This window comes from Augochlora pura, chromosome 1 (genome assembly GCF_028453695.1).
Source record: "Augochlora pura isolate Apur16 chromosome 1, APUR_v2.2.1, whole genome shotgun sequence".
Classification (NCBI taxonomy): domain Eukaryota; kingdom Metazoa; phylum Arthropoda; class Insecta; order Hymenoptera; family Halictidae; genus Augochlora; species Augochlora pura.
The window spans coordinates 3,596,590-3,614,687 of record NC_135772.1 but is presented as its reverse complement, the minus strand read 5'-3'; the positions used below and the strand labels follow the sequence as shown (position 1 = coordinate 3,614,687).

Below are 18,098 nucleotides of genomic sequence, written 5' to 3'. Positions count from 1 at the left end.
TGGTGACACTATTTCGCTATAATAACAAAGTAATACTTTATTATAAATATATTACACTATTCGAGATGATTAAACTATCACTAATTTCTTGAGATTCCCATACAACTATATAACAATTACAAAATGTCTGTACTCTACGCAATAAAAATAAAACATGTTCACGTGTTGGATTCAGTGCTCTGCTTCAACAGAGTAAAATATGATACACCGGTACTTAGTACCTGCAAGAAATAGAAACATGAACACTTGTTAACACCGCTCAAGATTCATTTCTTTTTCCTTCTTTGAAATTCCTATTAAAGACAGTGCATCGATTACCTTAGTGTAAGTTTCGAGCGAAACAGGAAAGAATTTGTAGGCGGTGATGTGACAAGGTTCAGTAGACTTCAGAAGAAGAAATTTCAAGTTGTCTCGCATCAGTTTTCCAGGTCTGTTCATTGGAAAATGAGACCACGGGATCGCATATGCCGATGTAGCCACTTTTACGCTTTCCCGGATCAAACCATCGCAACTGTAGGTAAACATTAACAATTGCGCGAGACAACCGAGCATGTGAAACACAAAAGTTACCTTCCTCGCAGCTGGCACACCTGCCTATAAAACGTGGATCATATTTACTAGTTGCTCAAACTTAAATCGTAAGTAAGGTCAAAACAACTAACCATTAGTATTTGATACGCGTCGAGACACAATATCAGTGTAAACAATAGAACTTGTCCTAATGCATAAATATTAAACACTTTGTTGAGCTTTTTGCAGTACGCAATTAAAGATTGATGCTGTTTGATGTATTTCTTGAAAGTGGTGTAATATTCCGCACCAATATGCGATCCGTTCGAATCCGAATTTGAAGTGATTTGAACGACTTTCCCGGAACAGTAATCGCTCATCAAGTTTTCGAGTCTGTGATGCAAGATACGAAATTGCGTGGCTACGTGTAGATTCATGATGCACAGACAATTATCGTAGCTATGGTAGATCACTGCAATTTTGACTATGCAAACGATCTGTACTACAGCAGAGCACAAAATAGAAATGTTCGAGTAACAATTATTGAAAGAGCGAATTTTATACATCTACGATTCTTCAAATTTTTAATATTAAATATTATTTATCTCATCTGATAAACAATTGAATAACCGTACCTGGGTAACGTACATAATCTCGTAATACGGTGAAAGAGAGAATACATCCATGTACACAGATACAACTAGCATCCTGTCCGATTCATTTCTTCCCATATTTTCTGTAATAACAACGATAACAATTAAGATTCAAAAGTATTATAGCACAACTCGAATTTTGAACTACTGGCTCATATCGGAAATGTATAGAGAGATTGCCGCCTAACGCTCGGGTTTTCCTGGAATAATCGTACCTTCTATTCCCCAATTGTCCACTTTCGTTTACAAGCTGAGGGACAATTGGAGAGAATTCACTATTGTAGGACTATAGGTAGGATTGCAGGAAATTTCATCTCCCGACTCCTGATCCTCAACTTCCTTTTAAAACTTAATTCACGTTATGTTTCTTGACGAATTGCATCGTGTCACAGCGAACCAGCAAAACCCGAGTATTAGCGTGAACTGAAAAAGATACAGACGAAGATAATTGAAAGAACGACTAACCAAAAAACGGTCCCGAAAGATAGCCAATCGCTGTTGTATACGTGAAGAAGGTGAAGGTACATATAAAAAGCATGGAGGTATGCTTGCAAGCCGCTAACAGACTCCTCTCGTGATCGTCGTACCTCGAGTTTAAGAAATTCTTTTGCAAATAGAGGATCAAGTGAAAAAAATCCTCCTTATGTTGAAGTATAGCACTGAGCTTAAAAAAACTGGTAAATGTCGATACGAAATTGATTACGTAGAAGAGCCATGTCTATAAATAAATTCAGTAATTACTACAATACAATAAATACATTGGATAAGTAGGCAGACTTTATCGGATCTGAGATCTGAATGGATACTCACAGTGAAATCCGGAAAATGGAACAAAATTTCGTACATCGTGCCAAGTACAAAAAAAGACATCTGAATGTACGAAACAAATAATGCGAAATAATAGAATGTTTTCTGATTGTGTCCACTTGACATCCAGAAGCCGAAGTACTTGAGAAATGGGATCGTGAAGTTTATGGCAATATCGTCGAATTTTTGCATGATGTTTAATTATACCGAAAATATTCGTAATTTTAAGGTGGTCGACTACACGCAAGTATCCGGCTGATTTGGTCCTTTTTTCGTTGATGACTGTCACCCTTCGGCACATCGCTGACAGTAGTGGAATTGAGCATACTAAAATATTAGAACGCGGAGATGGTAACATTACAGACATATGCCAGAGTTCGATTATGATGAATAAGTGCTATACACACGGATGCAATTACTGCTCCCACTCTGAGAACTGGAAGCTTGTAGTTCATTCATGATTCTGTAATCTACCGTCACATTCTTTACAATCCTTGGTCTCAATTGATATCTGTTAATCGTAGGCGGAGCGTGCGTTCTCGTATCGTAAATTGGAGAAATGAAATTATTATATTATACGATACTTTCATATATTTTAATTTCTTGAGACATTTTTTCTTGTTAATATTTTTTCTTTGCAGATGCACATTTTTAATTCGGAATTGTACATTACCGATAATTAAATACTGAAGAATTTAATGCACCACATCACGATGGAACAGTGCTCGACTGGATATGTACTTGGAAATATCGAAGTGGAATCTGTAGCTGAAATACCGTAGCTGAAAACATTTTTGTACTAAAATATAGAAGTGCCGAAGTTAATCGGAACTTCGAGTATTACATAGTACTCACTCAACAATTTCTACGGGAAGTTATTGGTTTCGTTCGATCTTTGGTCTGTGATCACGTCCGAGACCAATTGATATTCCCCTCGAAATGATTTATAGGGGCTCTGAATTATGCAAGGGACAATCGAAAAAACAACAGATGTTTGTCGATGATGAAAGGCCATCGTATATCGCCTCCCGAGGCAGTTTTCTTGGAACAAACGACGCAGTCTACGGCAATCTGTCGAGGAAAGAACACGGAAGTAGCGAATAGTTGCAAATACATTGAAAAATGACAATAAAATCTTCGACAGTTGATAAAAATTCTCCAAAGGAAAGGGGTAATGTATCTTACCACAAATAATTTACTTGTTGATGCACATTTTCGTTTATTGTATTCTAGAGAACGTAGAATATGTAAATGTTGATTTAAATAAAATGTTTTATATGTTATAATTTTATTACGAATAATTTTTTATCATACACTTTTACTACGTGATTTGTAGTTTTATGCAATGCAATACATTATTATGACATTCAGAAAAAACGCTTTGACAAACATATTGTGCAATTATATCATAGTATCAGATTATTATTACTGATAGATACAGCAATTTGCTACACATTAATACTATCAAGAAATGACTAATCTGAATCGTGCTTATCAATTCGATAAGTGAAACCGTAAAAGTGTACAATCATTCATACGCAAAGTGACTTGTAATGATTATAAAACTAGCTATCTCAATAATTACGATAAAAAGGTGTCATGAAACAAGTGAAAATTACTATGCTAAGAGAAAAATAACTTATTCTTCGTAGCAACTACAGTAAAGTCTCCCTAGTAGTCCCGGATCTTAGGATTGGAAATGGACATCGCAGAAAACTCAGTCACGATTTTTTGATTCTCTTGTTTCGCCTTTATAGTTACCGATAAACAAAAGGAATATTATGCAATATTTTCTTTATAATATTTGTAAATTAATTGTATGAAAGAATACATGGATACGTAATTATTGAACAGAGGGTCATGAAACTTTAGCATTTAATCCTGGTACTTCTCCGATAAGAAAATTGTGATATCAGAACAAATATTGATAGGAAATGTGTCAAAGAACGATGAAATATTGAGTAATCGTTTATCATTACCACTCATTTTATACCAATTAGATTAGTCTCTAGTCAAGTTAGATATGCTTAAAAGTAGCCCCCGCCATGTTGTTTTAAATTTGAAAATTACGTTACGCAGCTCAAGCCACCAAGCAGCAAAAATGTGAAACCCATAGTTTTACATTTTATTATTTTATAGAGTGGCGCCCTCATCTAGTTCGCCTCCCTACCGTCCGCGGCGCTGAACTAGTACATATTTCTTAAAATCTCGCAACACGGAATCACAGAATCAGTAAGAATTCAGAATCAGAATTGACCGTTATTCTTTGACGTTCTTGTTGTGATATTAAGAAAACCATTGTAAGTATGTTAATATTCTTCATCGGTTCCGTACGTTTTTGACGTCTAGAACATTTTTATTCCGAATTTGTACTTTACTTTCCTTGTTTGTACGGCATTACGTACTTATGCTTCGTATATTTCTTCTACTCGGTTGAGTCGGTTATTTGACATTGAGAAAGATCATTCTGAAAATTAGAATGTTTTGTACAGGATTTGTATTTTATTTGTTAAATTCAAGGATTAATTTATAGGAATTATCAAGATTATTAAATATGAGTCATAAATAGCTACTGATCTTTAATACATAGGAATGTAGCGCAATTTACTGTCTACTTGGCGAAAGAATGCTGCAAATGGATTCTCGCAGCGGCCGGTTGTTACGATTAACCGTCGCTGTGATTTAATGTTACTTTAAAGTATTATGTATTTTTAAATGGATACCAATAATTTCTAACAACAGTAATGAATATGTTTCATTCTAACAAACAATATAGTAATAAACGTTAGTTACATTATAACTAGGATAATAGTAGCGGCAGCCATTTCGTGCGAAAATACGATGTATACGTTTATACACGACGATTGTACATGTATATATTTTCAATCTGGTATCTCAATTGGTTTTAGAATAAAACTAGAGATCAAAAAACTAAAAATCTACTAATAGTAATTTGTTATATATGTATATTTTCAAATTTCTGCCGATTCTGAACGAACTAATTTTTTTTCCATTACAGAAAGATGCCGACTTATAAACTCACTTATTTCCCAGTATCAGCTTTGGGTGAACCAATTCGATTCCTCCTTAGTTATGGAGGTGCCGAATTTGAAGACTACCGTTTTGAAAGAAAAGACTGGCCCAAACTTAAACCTGGTAACAATAAATTTGAATTCTTATATTTTAATTTTTTCACTAATTGTTGTAGTGATGAATAGTTAAATTATTTACCATTCTTCAATCAATAAGGGATTGCAATTCTTATCTACATCTGGAAGATAATAGTTTCTATTTAGCAAGTGTTCCACTTCTCTATCAGATAGCAATCAAATATTATTCACTGAAGTAGATGATACCATATCTGTAAATATAGTTGACTGATGGTAACTTATATTTTTAAATTTAATTATCTATATTTGTAGAAATCAATGTCTTTCAAAGTAACAGTGTGAAAATAATGCCAATTACTCTTAAAATTATATAAAAATAATGATGAATTTTATATTAAAATTTTTACTATATTTTTATACTTTCAGAAATGCCATTTGGTCAAGTTCCTGTCCTTGAAGTTGATGGCAAGAAAGTTGCCCAATCTGTAGCTATTTCTCGCTATTTGGCAAAGCAGTTTGGTCTTGCTGGAAAAAATGACTGGGAGGCCCTTGAAATCGACGTCATTGTTGACACTATTCACGATCTTCGTTCTAGTATGGATTATATAAATTATTATTAGCATATTTATCATAATTAATATACAGCGAATTTTATATGAATATGACAATAATTACCAATAATTTTCATTCAGAAATTGCGGCGTTCGCTTACGAATCCAACGAAACTGTAAAGGAAGAGAAACTGAAAGTTGCTAAAGAACTGGTACCATACTACTTGGAACGCCTAGACGCTGAAGTGAAGAAGAATGGTGGCTACTTCGTCGGCGGTGCTTTGACATGGGCTGATATTACGTTCGTCAGTATTCTCGAATATTTGAACTTCATGATGAAGTCCGATATTATCGAGAAGTTTGACAATTTAAAACAGCTAAATGAGAAGGTCCGTAAGGTGCCAGCAATCAAGAGCTGGATTGAAAAACGCCCAGAATCCCAATGGAATGCGTAAATACTGTACAGTATGACTCGTACGTTGAAAAACTGGAGTTTCTGTAGAAAGATATCGAAAATACTCTGAGATTTTGACAACTCAACGTGTTGCTATACCTTCAACAATTGTTATAACAGCAGATATTAACTTCTACATATATATATAAAATAGCTACATAGAGATATTCAAAGATGTAGTCTATTAAAACTATATTGTACTTTTGTATTCAAATAAACAGTTTGTTTAATAAACTAATCTGATTGATTTTATTTGAGACTAGCCATTTTTCCCAATTAAATTACTTTGATGTACAGTGCGTTTAGCAGAAGAAGTTACTGTTTATTTTTACATCCTTCTGCCGCGGTCTGGTGCATCTTCGGCAAATAGCCGATTACTATCTGCGATCATACGATGAAATGTGGACTACAACAGAAGGAAAGATCCTACTAGAACAGTAGGAAAGTAAATAAGCTGTGATTTCTGGCGAACGCGTGGTACTTGGAATTTGTTATGAATTTAACAGTAAGCATTTCTGCCAAAAGGGGGCAGTTCAGTTGCAAGAAAAATTGTTGGATAACTCTTTTATAATGACAAGTACTCATCTTACTGGAATTGTTTTTTATCATATTTATTATTTCAGTATATCACTGTATGTGATATACTGAAATACTGAATATACTATTATACTGTGCGTAAATTATTCTATTAACAAATTTAATTGTTATTGATTAAAAGTCGATGCAAAATTTAATTTTATATTGAATTCGTGATCAGTGATCTTGAAGATTGTAACATAAAATGTTTTCTGTAACACTTTTAATAAGTTTCTACTTATGTTTTCAAGACTCGTCCAACGTTTCAACGTTTCGGTCTACTGTGTGTCATGTCATGTCGGACTTATAGCAGTGGGGATCGAACGTGACCAAGGATATAATTTATAACAGCCGACTGGACTGGACTCAGATTCACAATCAGTAGCACGCGAGAAGCCATTGTATCAGGTTATATATACGTCACAGCATTTCACTAAACTACTGTGAGTATATTTGTAAAAATATTTAAGTTTATATTTTAAAAAGCGTTACCATTAGAATTATTTTTAAAAACTATCTTCCAATGTGTCGTTTTTAAAATTTAATGAAATTCGCGTCAAAATGTGTGCGGCACAAATTCGCGGCACATGTATGATAGTTCAATTTTGCTCTTGGCTGTGTTTATTAAATACTTTTATAAAAATATAAACCCGTGTTTAGCGATTACCTGTTTTCGTAATTATAAAATAAAAATTAACGGGGCACAAAAATTAATAACACTAACTGTAGAAACAATTGTAATCCTGCCCCTTTCGTATTGTTTATAATAATGACATCATCAATGCTTGGAGAATATAAATAACATAGTTAGATCTTGTTTTAAAGCGATGCTTTGACATGTTGCGACATCATACTCAATAAGATTCATATTTGGAAGCTGGGACAAGGTTAGATTACGTATTTACCTCTCTTCTATCATGTAATTCTTTGTAACTATTTGTAACCCATTATGTATACTCCTTGCTAATGCGTAGTCATGTTTGAAAGCAAACAACGAAGAACCGGCGGCTGGGAGCAGACGCACACAGCGCCGCGTTATGTACGCAAAGGCAGATTCAATGTAGTAGAAACCACAGGTTGTCCTTAATATCCCGAAAACCAAGACCGAATGCCTCTAAATAAATAAAGAAAGAATTGTTCAGAATATAATAGTATTATAATAAAATATAATTTTCTTTATAATAGAGTTCAGGGCCATTGAAATCGAAGGTGGTGGAAGCTTTTGACAACTTCACCCACAGTATAAATACACATAAAGTAAACGTATGAAATTGTTCATCCTTTTTTTTATTCATTTATTTATTTATGTGGGTTGCAAATTCTCGAATGCGGGTACCTTTCAGAATATTCTAGAGTATCGTATTGTCTGTTACATAACTTATTAAAGCCGCGTCAATCTCTCGAACGGGCGGTTCCTCCTCCCGTTGCACACGCAACAATAATTGCTGATACTAATGCACTATGCAGTCTGTGTGAACGGTTGCAACGTTGTTAGATACACGATGACATTGGAAAAGGAACGTGCGAAACATTCCAAGTATGATCGTGCGGAATTTGATTCATGTCGAAGGTATTCTTCAACACTGGGATGTTTCCTCGTACTAAAAAAAGAATCTGTACGAAATTTCTTTACTTGGTTGGAACAAATGAAAAGTAGAAAAACAAATGAAAAATAGAAAAATATTCATTCCAAATATGTCTAACACTACTTTATGGTGCGTTACGTAGGAGGCACTTAATTTTAGAATGATTGCGCGGAATATTATGTTGTACATGTATTGTGCAATTTCAAGGATGTTACCAGTTGAAATACACTTACGATTTTTAAACTCACTATGTGTATGAAGTGGGAACAGTCTAATAAAAATGATGAGGCACATATCGAGACAATGTCGCGTGATTAATAGTAGTTTAATTATGGGAATATTGAAACAGATAGAAGTTTTAATCAAATTCCATTTAAATGTAGACAATGCCGTCCTACAAGTTGACATACTTCAACATAACCGGCCTTGGCGAGCCGATAAGATTTTTGTTGCACCAAAGCGGCATTCCATTCGAAGACAAGAGAATCGAATTTGAAGATTGGCCGGAAATAAAATCTCGTGAGTACATATATACATACAAAAATGTTCATAATATATATTAAAAAATAGTTCATAGTATATATTCAAAAATAGAACTATAGAGAGTGCAAAGAAAAATATTGTGATCATTTCGCACGTAAAAATAGCAAAAGAGATAAAATTATATAAAATCGTTGCAGAAATGCCAATGGGTCAATTACCAGTTTTGGAAGTCGACGGCAAGGTTTTGTACCAGTCGAAGGCAATTTGTCGTTTTATTGCCAAACAGAATAATCTCTATGGTGCTAACGATTATGAAAATTTCCTAATCGACGCCACCGTCGATACTATGGATGATTTGAGACAGGGTACGTGTTCTAGTGTTATAGACTACTATATATTAATTTTATCGTATTTATTGCTCTTGCACTTGACTTTGAAATATATTGTTAATTTAATTATTTTAAACAGCTTTTCTCTAGCTATGTTACGTACTATCGTTACTCTGCGCTTGTGAACTATACTGTACTGTATGTAAGCCCTTCACTTAACGACAGATGTCTAGTGGATCCTTAAAAATCAAAGATAAAGGATCGAGGATTTTTAAATAAATGGTTTGATATGGATAACTATGTTACCTGGAGATAACATAAAAGCTACCTTGATTAACGCGATCGTACGACCTCTCTGGAGTTCATTATTAACAAGAAATGTTAAACTACTTGTTCTAGACTTAACTTAGACATTGAAAAGCTGATAATTCTAGTGTTTAATATTCATTTTATTATCCCTTTAATAGCGTGTTCAGTATACTACTGGGAACAAGATCTGTCTTTCAAAGCGAAACTCAAAGACATTGTCTTCCAAAAACTTCCCGTTTATCTTGACAAACTCAATGAACAGGTTAAGAAGAACGGCGGCCATTTCGTCGCAGGAAAGGTAATTATTAAGATCGAAATTTTTATTCAGTCGAGTTGCCGTAATTGGACATATTGATCGATCCTCACGCGTTGAAATATGTTAATAACAGCGATTTTTCCTTCATGAAAACCAATTCTGTTTTAGTTGATCAAAGATACTTGTAAAACATCGTCGTTTATAAAAACTGTATGCATCGATGATATTGTTCTTTTTCTTAACGTTCAAGAAACAAGTTATTTTATCCACTCTGGTGGAAGCGGCTTCTCGGTAGCTCCGGTTTTAATAATCATTTTAATCAATCTTCGTTTTCGTTACAGTTGACCTGGCCAGATCTTTTGTGGGCCGCGTACGCGGAGACAATGTCTACCATCACAGAGACAGAAGTAAACAAGAACCATCCTGAATTGCAAAAGTTGGTGGAGACAGTAAGGGCGCTGCCCAACATCAAGTCTTACCTCGCCAAGCGACCGAAAACTCAATTCTAGAAATGAGACAGATGCAGCACCGTGGAGTATAGATGACCATAGCACTCGACAGATAAGAAGTTACTCAATAATATATATATATATCACTTATGTTTTTTTTATTTTTTCACAAGACACTCGCACATCTTCTATATGATATGATAGCGATACAAACGTTACGCTAGTTTTGTTCGATTGGACAAACTAATCGAGACAATGGAGTTGTATGTCGAAAGTACAAAAATAAATAATGTTCGCAAGTAAATGTCCTTAAAAATCACATTCACTTTAATGTTTGCCTAACACGAACCATAAAGGGAACAAACACCCATTCGCGAATGCGCAACGAAACATTTATTTATGTAAGCCCTTGTTATTTGTAGTGGGCGTATCGATTTCCATATTACGGGTTACAATCAAAGAAACCAGTTGTATAATATTGATAGATTCACCGTCGAGCATTGTGGAAAGAATAAGTAGAACTTGATAGAAATTACCTAATTTTCGTCGGATTATATTAAATATATATATATAATCGATATCGCAACGTTAGCTTGATTGTTACAAATTAGATTAGATTAAGTTAAATTGGATTAGGTTAAATTCGATTTAATTAATTGATAAGAAACGGCAAATTGTCGTCAACGAGGGTTGCAACGTTATTGAACGCGCAGAGTATCGCGCGTCGCCTTCTAATTACATCCACTTCACCGCGCCGCTTTATGACTAGACCACGGATTTTTGTGTGAAATAAATAAAGCATACCACGTGTTAAACACCGAATAAATAAGTCGATCGTTAATGTGTTTGGTAAGCACTCGTTGACACAGGCTACGGCGTTATCAGCCACGTTGATGGATGGTCATCAGAAAACGGATTGATTCTCTTGTTCCTTCGTTACCGACAGGCTGTTCAATTCGGTGTAGATTGTCGACCATCCGGTGCCCGTCACCTTATGGTTGTCGTCACTGACGGATATGGACTGTGAGTTCTGACGATCATCCGCCTGCTTGATAATAGACCTTGGATATCGCGAGAGGCTACTGTATGTTGTCTGCGTGGGGACCGACTTCCGGCCGCAATGATTAGACAGCATCGACTGGAATGTAAGCTTCAATTCGTGCAACTCGCATACTTTCCGTTCAAAATAGTTTTATATTGGTTGAAAGAAAATTGGTATTCGATTAAACTAATTCCGACGACCTACGCGATTAAATCTTAACATCCCCCTTCGCCCACCCCCTAAATTGGGCAGTTCAGTATGCAGTACTTCATATTTGAATACACAGACGTTCACGAGTGACTATAGATTCGTTTGTAATTTACATATACGTGTATTAATTGAAACGCGCACAAATGAAATTGCAAGCGCGAATACGAAGAAAATATGCTATTAGTACATCGCTCGCTTACGAGAAAAATATGAGTGGACAACATACCTTGAATGCTTCCCTAAATTTGTTGGACATGATGTTGTACAGAACTGGATTCACCGTGGTGGAGAGATAATAAAATATTCCGGAGACGTACGTTAGAATCGTGTAAACTATCACTAACGCATCCTCCGGTTCCTCCTTGTTGGTTTGCGCGCCATAGACGGCCAAGAGTCTTTGAGCATGAAACGGTGCCCAGCATATGAAAAACGCCACAACTACCGCGACTGCAAAGAAACATGGTTCTAGTTTTTACCGAATCTTTAATCTATCTATATTATGCCAATTTTATACAGGTACATATACGGAATTCGTTTAATTTGCAAATAGATTAAAAGATGTTCGGCGCAGTACGCGAGAATTTGAATCGCCCCCGAATCGACGTAAATTCAACCGTGCTTTACCGTGACTGCGTCTTGCGTGTTCAAGATAAAATAAAAAGGGTGGAATTGGCGAATCAGGTCGACAGACTTTTGAGACACGAACGCCTGCTTACCCAACATATGAATAACGTTTCTTTGTGCGGCGCTCTTCCCTCTGCCGCTGTCACAATGCGTCAGCCCCGACGACAGATGGTTTCTCTTGACGTTGCCAGTGAGCAGTCTCGATCTTCTAAGTCGGATGCCGATCAGGATATATAAAATCGTGATCATTGTCATGGGGACGACGAAGAACAGCATGGTCGATATTTGAAAGGCGTGCTCGATCAGAACGGATTTGACCGAGCACCTGGCGCTGTCCAAGATGACCGATCCGTTGCTGTACTCGTAAACGATACCGAACTGGATCGCTTGCGGCACAGCCAAACACAGTGCCACCACCCAAATCGCGATGACAAATTTAACCGCCCTGGACAACTTCGACATTGTGTGGGAGATGATGGGATAACAGATGGCGACGTACCTAAAAAAAACAAAGAGACTCGAGCGTCCAAGTCGGATATTTCTTTCGGTAAATATCGGAAAGGCCGACGCGCCACACTTCCGCTCTATTTAATTCCTCCTGAACAGTTTTACCGAGAACGAGGATTTAGTTCGATGTTCGAAAGGTTTTCTCCGATAAAACTTATCATCGCGTTTTCCACGATAATTTTTCCCCTTTCCATGCCCGGTAATTCAGTACAAACCGCATTTTCATCGGCGCCTGTATCGTTGCATTTTGAAAAGGTTACTGCTCTTTAAAAGGTGATCGGGGAATAATTTTAGAACGGAACTTGTATAAATTTCAGTAACGAGTAAGACATATGATTAGATCGTTCAGAGTTTGAAACGTCACGGAGACAGTCACGCAGAGCTCTCTCTCTCTCGCTAGGAGTTAAAGGTTAAAAGGTACCATCGGCAAAAACATTTCTTACAGTCCTCCCCCCGGTGTCAAGCGTGACGGGGGCGCGTTCTCGAAATCCCGGACCGCTCTATATCGGCTGCACCCATTATTCCACCATGCCGGTATTACGCTATTAGTCTTGACGGCGCGCGCGCGCGCGGGGGTTGAAATCGTGCGCGTCCGTTCCGGCCAGTAATTCAAAGTCGTTTACGAACCTTTCGACGGTGAACGCGGTGATAGTCAGCACGGTGGCGTTCGCGGACGTCTCCGCGGCGAATCCCTGAATAATGCAGAAAGCCTCGCCGAACACGTACGGGAAACGGGACCATATGTAGTATATTTCCTGGGGCAGACCGGACAGCAGCAGCAGTAAATCAGAGACGGCCAGGCTGAACAAGTAGTAATTGGTGGCGGTATGCATCGATTTGTTGCGGGCGATCACGACGCACGTCGACACGTTGCCGATCAGACCGGTGAAGAAGATCACCGTGTATATCACCGTGATCGGCAGCACAATGTAGAGCGGGTCGCGTCTCGTCGACGAGTCCTCCTGTTGCAGGAACGCGACAATCAAGCTCGAATGGTTCTTGAATCCCGTGTCGGGGATCACCGGGTCCTCCCTCGTTGGATCGTATTGCACGGACGACCGCATCGGCCCCTCGAGATCCCCGGACGCGTTCAGACCTCCCGAGATCATCTTACCGACTTCACTGGATACTTGTTAACGTGGAAACCGTCCTCGAGGATTAGACGACAGCGGCCGGCCGGCCGGCTCCGGGTCAATGACTAGCTAGGATTTAACTCCTAACGACGGAATTCGTTGCACTCGGCACCCTCCTTCGGCTTTATCGTCGTGGAACCCTGGAGCTTACGCTCGGTCCTTAACGGAGACGATTCGAAACGAATTTATTCGTTGACCGTCCGATAGCGACGATTACTCCAACTCTGTCCGAAGAACATCATCTTCGGTCGGTGACTCGTGTAATGTACCAGACACGCCCACGCCGGTGATCAACTTAACTTCAACCTGTTCGATCGCGGCGTCGATCGATCGATTAGCCCTTCGTCCAAGTCCTTTTTGCCCGCCGCGTGAACGATCCCGATGTTTGAAAAGCTATTTGTCCAAGGTTCGTCTACAACTCGACGGCGACTACTACCGTGTGTCAGAGACCAGGCGAAAACAGGACGTGAGGCGGGATGAGAAACGGACGAGAAGTGGATGAACGAGGGAACACGGCTCGTTAAGTGTTGCTAAACAATGTGGCCGGTCCGAGAGAGTCTCGGGATCAATACGAGATCTCGAAAATAGATCGCGTCAACCGGAACGCCTCCACGAAAAATCATCTGCTCCAGCTGACGAATAGAAATTGTTCTCCTGGGGGACATATTAATAGAAGATAGCCAAGACGCGATGAGTTTATTACAAATCCGAGCCTGCAACGCCGGATTCGCTGTCAGCCCGCGAAAAACGACGTCTGTTCCGATCGCATCTTCGAACTGCAAATTCAGGAATCAGATAAATTCAAGCGCCAATATAGACAAAGGGAGGATCGTGTACGGACACCCTTTAAAACGCTACAGCTTTTATGGAACTGGATTAAATGACTTCAATTTGATTTTCTTAGATGATAAAGTAATTACAAGACTTCCGTTAAGTCATTTAATCCAGTTTTAAAACAATTATACCGTATTAAAAAGCATCCATATACATATTTGTCCCTGGACTACATGTACGCGCGTGGAAATTGGTAGTTTCTATTTTAATCGGATCTATTCTTCGAGTCTCTGTTATCGGCGGCTCGTGACCAGCGCTATTTTCGCTAATCGACAGTCGGTTCTACGATCAAGAATATTTCAACTTCGCGTCGGAGCTACTTCTTCACATTGTTGTGACAATTAATATATATATTCGCTGTCAAATAAAATCAAACCCGTGGTTGTTCTGATCTTCATCTTTCTGAATCCGTCAGGTTTTGATAGATTGTATAGAGATGTTTATAGATGTATGCATGTCTCCCCGCAATAGTTATTGACTGGATGTGGACATAAGAACAATGACAATTGTTTCTCCCTGGCAACGTGTCAAGAGAATATTTTATTCGTATCGCAGGTAGGATTTCTGGCTAAAATTATCGAGGTTATTAATTCCAATATTATTGGATGTTTACGTCGATGTAATACAATGTCCACTTCATCGTTCTCTTCCCCACTGATTGCGCAAAATTGTAAGATCTATCGTTGCAATTAATTTCCGATCCGATCTAGTTTCAGCTAGATCGTTTATGGAATCGTTTACGAGTGACGCACTTTGATAAATATTATACAAAATCATCGCGTCTATACTTAATCGAAAATTTAAACAGTCTTCGATTAAGACATAAGTAACCTCTATCTAGTTAAGCAATTTCTAAAAGCGTGTTTTTTAACAATTTGTGTAGTCTAGATTTTCTCAAACAAATACCTGACTGCAATACTGATCTAGTTCTTAAACGATGAACTAATTTCTTCAATGCCTGATCGCGTTAACGCGTTAAATTGAAATTATGATAAAATATCGAATGCCATCGACGACCGAATTAATTGATCGCTGTTGGCACATATATCCCATCAATTTATATCTGCCGACATAACAATCGTCCAATTCCCTCACATGTCGCACCAATTCCCATCAAAATAGACGCTACCAAGAACCACCGCGGTGCACAGACAAGCCTAACTCGACCATCGTGTTCTGCTCGTCGAACGATCAAGCTATTAATACCTTTCAAAATGTTTCCAGCCCGTGTTTCAACCGATCTATCCGCAATGATTAGTCCGATCACACGGATCGCTTTATTTATTGCGCCGGGCGTGATCCAATTAAACTGCGGAGTCTCCTCATCTAGAACAGATGTCTGCGCCTTTCCGACACCCAGCATAATACCGTCGCTTAACGTCATTTAATTATACCGATATATCTCGAACACGGCTACGCGTTAATTACGTTAAACAATTAGCTGCTGTCCATAACATTATACATAAATAATAAGCCGACAGTTTAGCAGACAAGTCCTACAGATTTCTCACGATGTTCGAGAAAACGATCGGAACTCGAACAAACGAGATCCCTCGTTTCATTGAGCGACTATTTTATAAACAATCCCCGGCGAGATTAATCTGGTTTTCAACTGACCAGCTCTTGTTGTATGTTGTAACGCGCTTAACGACAGATCGATTTATTTCGATAACACTCTACGGCATATTTTTACAAGATTGTACTCCTTCAAGCGAAGCGTTGATTTCGGTAAATACACACGCGTCGATTCTTGTTATCCATCAAAAAGATCGATGCCATCGGTCTCGACTTCGGGAATCGTGCTTATTTTTCTTCCGAAAATATGCCACCATTCAAAAACAACGTTCCTCGATTTTTTAAATCGTTTACTTTGAGAACATTGTATACCACACTGCTCTGAATTTCGCGTGGCGGCATGCCGCCGCCTTCCTCAAATTTTCTGTTACCGCTCCAGGCTCGAATATTGTTTATCAAAACGCGAAATGCAGTACTAAAGTTATTTTGAACTTCCTTCCGGTCACCTGGTACCGCAAGCTAATAATCCGCCCGTATAAAATCGACACTTCCAACTTCACCGAATTGTTTGCAACGTTTCGATCGTCCACTAATTTTCTGAATTTTTACAATCGAGTGTCTACGCCACTAATGGATTTTCACTAATTACGTGCAACAGGTATCGAAGTTCGTTCGACATGGTTAACAAAGCTACTCTGATCGCCAGCCCTGAAATTTTGTATCTTTCCTAGATCGAAGTTCCGCGCCGCGCACTGGATCCTTCGAACTTCAACCACCCGACTCGTTCATCCCGCGGTTCATCCACGACTGAGTCCTTTCGGTTATCTTCCGACCTGGGTCTGTCTCCTCGCTATACTGGGTACATGTCTGATCCTAGAAGCGTGTTTAATCATCCCCGGAGCGGATTGATTCGCACGCGTCGACGCGTCGCGCCGCCGCACAATGCAGCGCGGCACGGCCTCGCGGGTCAAAAATATAAAATTCAAATATTCTCGCAAAACAATATCGGAACCTTCGACATTGTGATATGTTTATGGAAATGACGTGCATATATGTGCATGCAAAAAGTAAGTGGAATATAAATCGTTATTTAGATAAAGCTCGATTATTTTCAGTGTCAAGCTAATATGTCCCAAAAGAGGGTACAAAATATTCTGTAATTAAAAGAGTTTGTAATTTATTGTTTGTTGGTTTATAAGAATATGAAAAACTTTCATGCTTCGGTTTGCAAAGTTTTATACATCTTTTACTGCTGCACAACGCGGTTGAGCGATAACGTTGTCATTAAAAACGAAAATTGCTTAGGAAATACTGTAGTATCACTATTCACTATTCTAAATGATTATAAAAATAATATCAAGATAGAGCATCCAAAAGAAATACTTGGATTTTATATTTTTGTCCCGCGAGGCCGTACTGTCCGCCTCGCCGCGCCCCCGTCCAATGGTATTTGACTATTTCCAGCGTGGTTCGGTTCCCGTCTGATAAACTACGGGGATTAAGAAGTTCGAATACCGCAAACTTTCAAAACTTGGCGAAACCCTAACCCGCACCTCTTTTAGATCGAACGCTGTTCGAAACTGCCCGGAACGAAACACAAAAGGTCTCGGCTTTCGTTACCAAACTGGTGTTTCGAAATACGCCCACATAATTTTCTTATCGCACGATTTTCTCTCGCGCTCAAAATTCGTAATTACGCGTTTCAGACAGTGAAAGAGAAATTTTCTATTATAATTATCTACGTACATTATAATTATCGTGCAATTATTGACAGCCATTAGCTCGTTGTAATTATCCCTTTCGAATCTATTATTGAATGAAGGAGGAATTGTCCAAATTATCAAGAAGGTAATTACATCGATTGCCCGAGTCTCACCACGTGGAGGTTGCTGTGATTGGAGACCCTAAAGGGAGCCAGAACGAAACCTGAATTCGTTATGGTTCCTTTTTTTACAAACGCATGTTTCGCTTATTTATTAACGTTTTAACAAATAACTAATTTGGGACTGATCGTTGGGGCTGCAAAGTCAACCTAAATACTGCTACTACTACTACTACAATTATTATTATTACTGCAGCGAGTACAGTGAAAAATTAACAATGCACATACGTAAGACACTGTACTCGTAATGATGAGAATGCTACTTAGAAATGAAGAGG

The 18,098-nt window shown here is 38.2% G+C and overlaps 3 protein-coding genes and 1 long non-coding RNA gene across 5 annotated transcripts; 2 read left to right on the top strand and 2 right to left on the bottom strand.

The window, feature by feature from the left end:
• Nucleotides 1–82: 82 nt before the first annotated feature.
• On the bottom strand, nucleotides 83–2,462 carry LOC144468992 (odorant receptor 10-like). Its single transcript, XM_078178832.1, has 6 exons — nucleotides 1,974–2,462; nucleotides 1,629–1,881; nucleotides 1,146–1,246; nucleotides 663–1,007; nucleotides 319–594; nucleotides 83–221 (listed from the first exon to the last, which is right to left on the bottom strand). Exons 1-6 carry the CDS (start codon nucleotides 2,160–2,162, stop codon nucleotides 159–161), a joined length of 1,227 nt encoding a protein of 408 aa, XP_078034958.1. The 5' UTR covers nucleotides 2,163–2,462; the 3' UTR covers nucleotides 83–158.
• On the top strand, nucleotides 203–890 carry LOC144469104 (uncharacterized). The gene is made up of 3 exons (XR_013493914.1): nucleotides 203–324; nucleotides 421–638; nucleotides 760–890. It is a non-coding gene; the product is annotated as an uncharacterized LOC144469104 (long non-coding RNA).
• LOC144470457 (uncharacterized) lies at nucleotides 2,414–10,377 on the top strand. Its single transcript, XM_078181634.1, has 10 exons — nucleotides 2,414–3,141; nucleotides 4,110–4,270; nucleotides 4,990–5,126; nucleotides 5,507–5,674; nucleotides 5,773–6,082; nucleotides 6,240–6,261; nucleotides 8,631–8,766; nucleotides 8,928–9,095; nucleotides 9,527–9,666; nucleotides 9,966–10,377. Exons 3-10 carry the CDS (start codon nucleotides 4,994–4,996, stop codon nucleotides 10,131–10,133), a joined length of 1,245 nt encoding a protein of 414 aa, XP_078037760.1. The 5' UTR covers nucleotides 2,414–3,141; nucleotides 4,110–4,270; nucleotides 4,990–4,993; the 3' UTR covers nucleotides 10,134–10,377.
• Nucleotides 10,250–16,793, bottom strand: LOC144468969 (pyrokinin-1 receptor). Of its 2 annotated transcripts, none has more exons than XM_078178800.1 (5): nucleotides 15,630–16,793; nucleotides 13,084–14,365; nucleotides 12,042–12,448; nucleotides 11,552–11,772; nucleotides 10,250–11,223 (listed from the first exon to the last, which is right to left on the bottom strand). In XM_078178800.1, exons 2-5 carry the CDS (start codon nucleotides 13,563–13,565, stop codon nucleotides 10,978–10,980), a joined length of 1,356 nt encoding a protein of 451 aa, XP_078034926.1. In that variant the 5' UTR covers nucleotides 13,566–14,365; nucleotides 15,630–16,793; the 3' UTR covers nucleotides 10,250–10,977. The 2 variants fall into 2 exon arrangements, with proteins under 2 accessions (XP_078034926.1, XP_078034934.1); XM_078178808.1 differs by having other exon boundaries at nucleotides 10,250–11,211.
• Nucleotides 16,794–18,098: the final 1,305 nt, after the last annotated feature.

What these genes read in the sequence shown, in the direction of transcription:
- LOC144468992 (XM_078178832.1), bottom strand. Translation starts at nt 2,162, where the DNA reads ATGCAAAAATTCGACGATATTGCCATAAACTTCACGATCCCATTTCTC. An exon ending in TCCATTTTCCGGATTTCACT is followed by an intron (nt 1,882 to 1,973) that starts GTGAGTATCCAT and finishes ATTTATTTATAG; the next exon opens with ACATGGCTCTTCTACGTAAT. An exon ending in CGCTCGAAACTTACACTAAG is followed by an intron (nt 222 to 318) that starts GTAATCGATGCA and finishes TATTTCTTGCAG; the next exon opens with GTACTAAGTACCGGTGTATC.
- LOC144470457 (XM_078181634.1), top strand. Translation starts at nt 4,994, where the DNA reads ATGCCGACTTATAAACTCACTTATTTCCCAGTATCAGCTTTGGGTGAA. An exon ending in TATGGATGATTTGAGACAGG is followed by an intron (nt 9,096 to 9,526) that starts GTACGTGTTCTA and finishes TCCCTTTAATAG; the next exon opens with CGTGTTCAGTATACTACTGG. An exon ending in GCCATTTCGTCGCAGGAAAG is followed by an intron (nt 9,667 to 9,965) that starts GTAATTATTAAG and finishes TTTTCGTTACAG; the next exon opens with TTGACCTGGCCAGATCTTTT.
- LOC144468969 (XM_078178800.1), bottom strand. Translation starts at nt 13,565, where the DNA reads ATGATCTCGGGAGGTCTGAACGCGTCCGGGGATCTCGAGGGGCCGATG. An exon ending in ACCGCGTTCACCGTCGAAAG is followed by an intron (nt 12,449 to 13,083) that starts GTTCGTAAACGA and finishes TGTTTTTTTTAG; the next exon opens with GTACGTCGCCATCTGTTATC. An exon ending in AATTTAGGGAAGCATTCAAG is followed by an intron (nt 11,224 to 11,551) that starts GTATGTTGTCCA and finishes CACGAATTGAAG; the next exon opens with CTTACATTCCAGTCGATGCT.